Below are 4,562 nucleotides of genomic sequence, written 5' to 3'. Positions count from 1 at the left end.
ATCAAAACCATACCTGCAGGGGGCTTAGAGGAGCAAAACTGCTTCCTCGAGGTGGAGGTAGAGTTTGGCTTCAGTGGGAAACCAGCACTCACTATTGCCCATTTTACTGGACAAGTCACGCCCCTCGGAAGACACAGATGCTTTTCATCAATGAATGTTTTTTTAGGTGACCCTTAGGGACTGAAAAATGCCTATGCTAAGGTGAGAGGAAGCTGGACAGACATAGAGGATAAATGGTGTCACCCAGAAGGACTCTACAGTTACAAGAGGGGAAGCAGAAGCTAAACCCACTAGGGTCTTGTATCAGTCACATCTGAAAGTTATTGTTTAGTATTATTTTTGCCCTGTGTCTTCCAGGTGTCCTTAGGACTCCTATAACCGTATTTAATGGTTCTTTCAGAATATTGTGCTATTGGACTCCACCCTTTCTGTAAAGAAGCCTGCCTAGGTCTACAGGGTTTTTACCTAGTGAGTATAAGATGTTCTCTGACTGAGTAGAGAAGGGAAGTTGGTAAGAATCCATTGCAGGTAAAAAATGTAGGAACTGTGTCCTGGAATATTGAAATAAGAGTCTATATTATAGTACAAGGAACATGGGCTCTGGTATCAGAAACATCTGAATTTAATTCGTAGCTTTCACTTCCTAGTTGTATGACCTTAAATACATTACTGAATTTTCCTGAATCTCAATGTGATCATATGTAATAATATAATCGGAACTACCTTGGGAGAAAAACAATGCAAAAAAATGTGCAAGGCAGGGTTAAGCTCATAATAGGAACTTGTTTGTTTGTTTGTTTGTTTGTTTGTTTGTTTGTTTTTAAATTATTATTGTTTTTGAAACAGTGAACACTTTAGTGGAAGCTTTGAAAGGTGAAGGATTCAGGAACCATTTCAATATCTTATATTGTAGAACAACACCGCTGAGACCGCTTCTTGTGCTAGTGAAAACCCTGTGGTCTGGGCAATTTGCAAAAGATAAAGCCCCTGATGTCTCCCACACGTTGGACCACAAGATCTTTCAGGAAAGAGGTAGAGGCTTCCTCATCTCTGTGTCCTCAGGACCCACCAATAATAGGTACATCGCAGCTCCCAATATGGCTTGGGCAGTCCCTCGGTGAGGAATTTAGACTGATATGTGCTGGGAAACACTATAAGGGACTGTCAGAGTGCAGCCTAGATTTAGGAAAAGTTCCAATTAGAAGCAATTGCCTTGGGCCGATGAGTCTATGTGCCTTACTGCTCACAGTCATGTTCCCGGAGATTCATTCTCGGCAGGCGACTCTGAATCTGGTTGACATTGTCATTGCACAGCCCATTGCAACTTGGACAATAATCCACAATCCTCCAGCTTGTTTTACTTGTTGATTCATATATTCAACACATATTTATTAAGTAGTGTGCCAGGTGCTGAGATGCTGGGGCTATGTGTAGTAAACAAGACAAGAAAATTCTTACCTTCTTGGGGGAGGAGAGATGCACAGAAACAAACAATAAACAATCAACTCAATAATTTCAGATCATGGCAGGTGCTATGAGGGGAACAAATAGGATGTTGGCCTGGAGACTGAGTAGATAGAGGTGGGGCCTCCTTCAGGTAGAGTGCCTCAGAAAGGCTTCCCTTGGGATAAGGAGTAAGTCCAGAGAAAGGAGAGCGTTCTAGGTCAAGGGGTAGGGCACGGGCAGAGCCTTGAAGTAGGGAATAGCAGGTGGAATTTTAGAAATAGAATAAAAAACAGCTGGGCTGGAGCATCGTTTACAAAGAGAGAGTGGGTCGGTGGGGTCAGGTCATGAGCACCATGCAGGCTAAACAAAGTGAGGGGTTCGGGTTGACCATTTGGTTCTCAGGGTTCTCTCATGGAATGCTTGGTGGATACTTTCCATTTGTGTACACTCTGGCTCTTCTGCTGGGTACCAAGAGGGCAATCTGGATCTCTACAAACTCCATGATGCTATGAGCAATTACTCTTCAGTCAGTCTTTGTCTACCACTATGAGCCACAGGTCCTATGTTCTTCAGCTATACCTAAAGATGGAATGGGAAGCAGTCCTCCCTAGGAACACTTTATCAAGTGTAATCTATTTGATATTTCATTTTTATTTCAACTTTAATTTTTATGGTGCAACTAAGTAAAGAGATGCTTGAATGGGTACCTTTCAAACATCTGAGAATGTAGAAGGAAGCTAGCCAACTAAATCTCTGAAAGGAAAAGAAAGAACCAGGTAAGGCACACAAGAGAGTTCTAAGACTCTTGAATTCATCTAGGCCTACGGGTCCCCATTGACCAATAGAGTGCGAGATTAAGAATGTTATCAGAGCTTTGTGCTTAAGAAATACAGGTCGGCTGACTAGTTAACTGGAGAAACAAGTCATAAAGCTAATGATAGATTTATACTCAAAGTATTTTTACTCTTTGATTTATTGGAGATTTCCTTATTACATGAGTTTTAGCTCTTTAATGTAGGAACTTAATATTTTAAAAACACAAATGCATGTGTAATATTATTTTTGCCAAAGAGAAGAAAGAGAAAAATTTTTCTGCAAGCAATGGAATTTTCTTTCTCTTTACTATTCTCTTAGAAAAGCAAGACAGCAGTACGTAGTAGAAAGAATTTGGGGCTGTGAATCAAAAACTTGGTTTCCCAACTGCTGTGGGCAATCATTTTAACCCTTGGAGCCTCAGTTTTACTCTCAGGGGATATTAAACCAGATACTGGAGAATATCTTGAGTCCTTTCTAGTTCTAAGAGTCTGTGATTTGAGAAAGCAAGTTTCTGAGGAAGGATGAAGGAAATACAATGGAAGATGAGGGAGGCAAGAAGAGAGATGAATGTAAGAAAAACAAAGTAAGGTTTGAAGATCCAGCATCCTGGATATTGTACTGTAAAGTCAACCTGTTCTCAGTTAAACTTCAGAAATGCTAAATTAACTTTTCTGAGCTTTTCATCTTTTGTCTTCTCCTGTGCATCTGCTGGGAGAAATGCAGATGAGCGCTACCCTGGAGAAAGGCAGAGAGCTAGAGGAACGAGGATAAGGAATGGAAGGATTCAGACACTGCATAGCTAGCCCTCAGGTCATTCAGATATGAAAGTAGCTTTCCCTCCTCACTGGACAACTGACCCTGAAGTTCGAAGGGCTAAAAAGGATCTTCACACTGTGTGGGCTGCTCCCAATAAACTTAACTCAGAAGTATCCCAGTTGTTTAATTTATCTAGAATAGTCAGGGATTTCAAATATGATGAAAAGCCCTGAAGATACTTTGATAGGTAAAGCTTAGAAAAGTTTCTTGGTTCTAAATCAAGTCTTATTTTCACAGGCTAAGCTAATTAGGATTCATTTCAGGCCAAATTATCCTTCGAAATATGTTTGTTTGGTTATTTTCCTTTAGTGTCCAGAGGCCAGACCTAGGGAAAGAATATTTTTTGTATAGAATTCAAAAACTCCTTTCTCTAGCAGTGGCTTAGAAAATAGTATCACTTAGATTCATTCATCTATTCAGCATGCCAGACCCTGAGCTCATGTGGGAGGAGGTGGGTGAGTAAACAGCAATTACAGCACCTGGCAATGGAGATGGTATAGTGTACCAAGGGAGCTCATAGGAGGACATTGCAAATGAGCTATGAGGGGGGCTTAGACTAGGATGGTGGCAGCGGAAAGGGAGAGTAGCTAGACTAAAGATATATGCTGGAGGAGGAAACCGACCCAAAAGGGCAATGGGTTATATAAAGAACATAGTGGAAAGAGCATGTTTCTAGTTTGAGAAACTGTAGGAATCGGTACCCATTTACTGAGATGGAAAATCAGGAATTCAGTTTTGAACATGTTATCTGATAAACTATAATTCTTAAATTAAGCTATAACTCTTCTAAGGAAGATAAGCATTTTAAAGAAGGAAACTCTCAAGAATCAAAAACAATGAAACTGGAGTGGTAGATTGGTGGGCAGTTGGGTGGTCATTTCTGTTTTTTGGGGGGGATGGTTTTAATTTAGATATAATTGACATATAACATTAATTTTGACCTATGTTAGTTTTCAGGTATAAAACATAATGATACGATATTTATATATATATTGCCTAATGATCATCAGAATAAGTCTAGTCAACATCCATTACTACACATAGTTAGACATTTTTTCTTGTGACGAGAACTTTTAAGATCTACCCTCTTAGCAACTTGCAAATAAACAGTACAGTATTATTAACTATAGTCGCCATGCTGTACGTTACACCCCCGAGACTTATTTATAAGTTTTCATTTTTGAATCAAGGATTACCTACCCTGCCTATGCATAAGGACAGCGGGGGTATAATGACCACATTTTACAGAGGTAAACACAGGCTCTAAGAAAGCCTGTGCCACTTCTTCCTCTACCTCTTGTAGTCTAGATACACACCCTCCTTCAAAAAAAAAAAAAGATTTCTTCTGATGCTAGGAACCTGAGGTTTGGTAGAGAATTTTCCCTGAGTTGTTCTTGATTACATCTTGACCCAAAAGCCTGAGTAAAATCTGTCTCCCCCACCACAGCTTGTGAGGAAGTGGCCACCATTCTCCTCCCAAAGCA

General features: G+C 40.2%; 1 protein-coding gene across 1 annotated transcript in view; it reads right to left on the bottom strand.

The window, feature by feature from the left end:
- Nucleotides 1-1,253, bottom strand: part of SEC63 (SEC63 homolog, protein translocation regulator) — an 88,199-nt gene extending 86,946 nt beyond the window's left edge. Inside the window, exons 1-2 of the mRNA XM_023530957.1 lie at nucleotides 1,241-1,253; nucleotides 671-723 (exon numbers count right to left, since the gene is read on the bottom strand). Coding sequence (XP_023386725.1) covers nucleotides 671-723; nucleotides 1,241-1,253 — 66 coding nt within the window. The remainder of the gene's footprint in view (nucleotides 1-670; nucleotides 724-1,240) is intronic.
- Nucleotides 1,254-4,562: the final 3,309 nt, after the last annotated feature.

Source organism: Pteropus vampyrus, unplaced genomic scaffold (assembly GCF_000151845.1).
Source record: "Pteropus vampyrus isolate Shadow unplaced genomic scaffold, Pvam_2.0 Scaffold58, whole genome shotgun sequence".
In the NCBI taxonomy this organism is placed as follows: domain Eukaryota; kingdom Metazoa; phylum Chordata; class Mammalia; order Chiroptera; family Pteropodidae; genus Pteropus; species Pteropus vampyrus.
The sequence above is the reverse complement of the archived record's forward strand: the minus strand, read 5'-3'. Positions and strand labels throughout refer to the sequence as shown.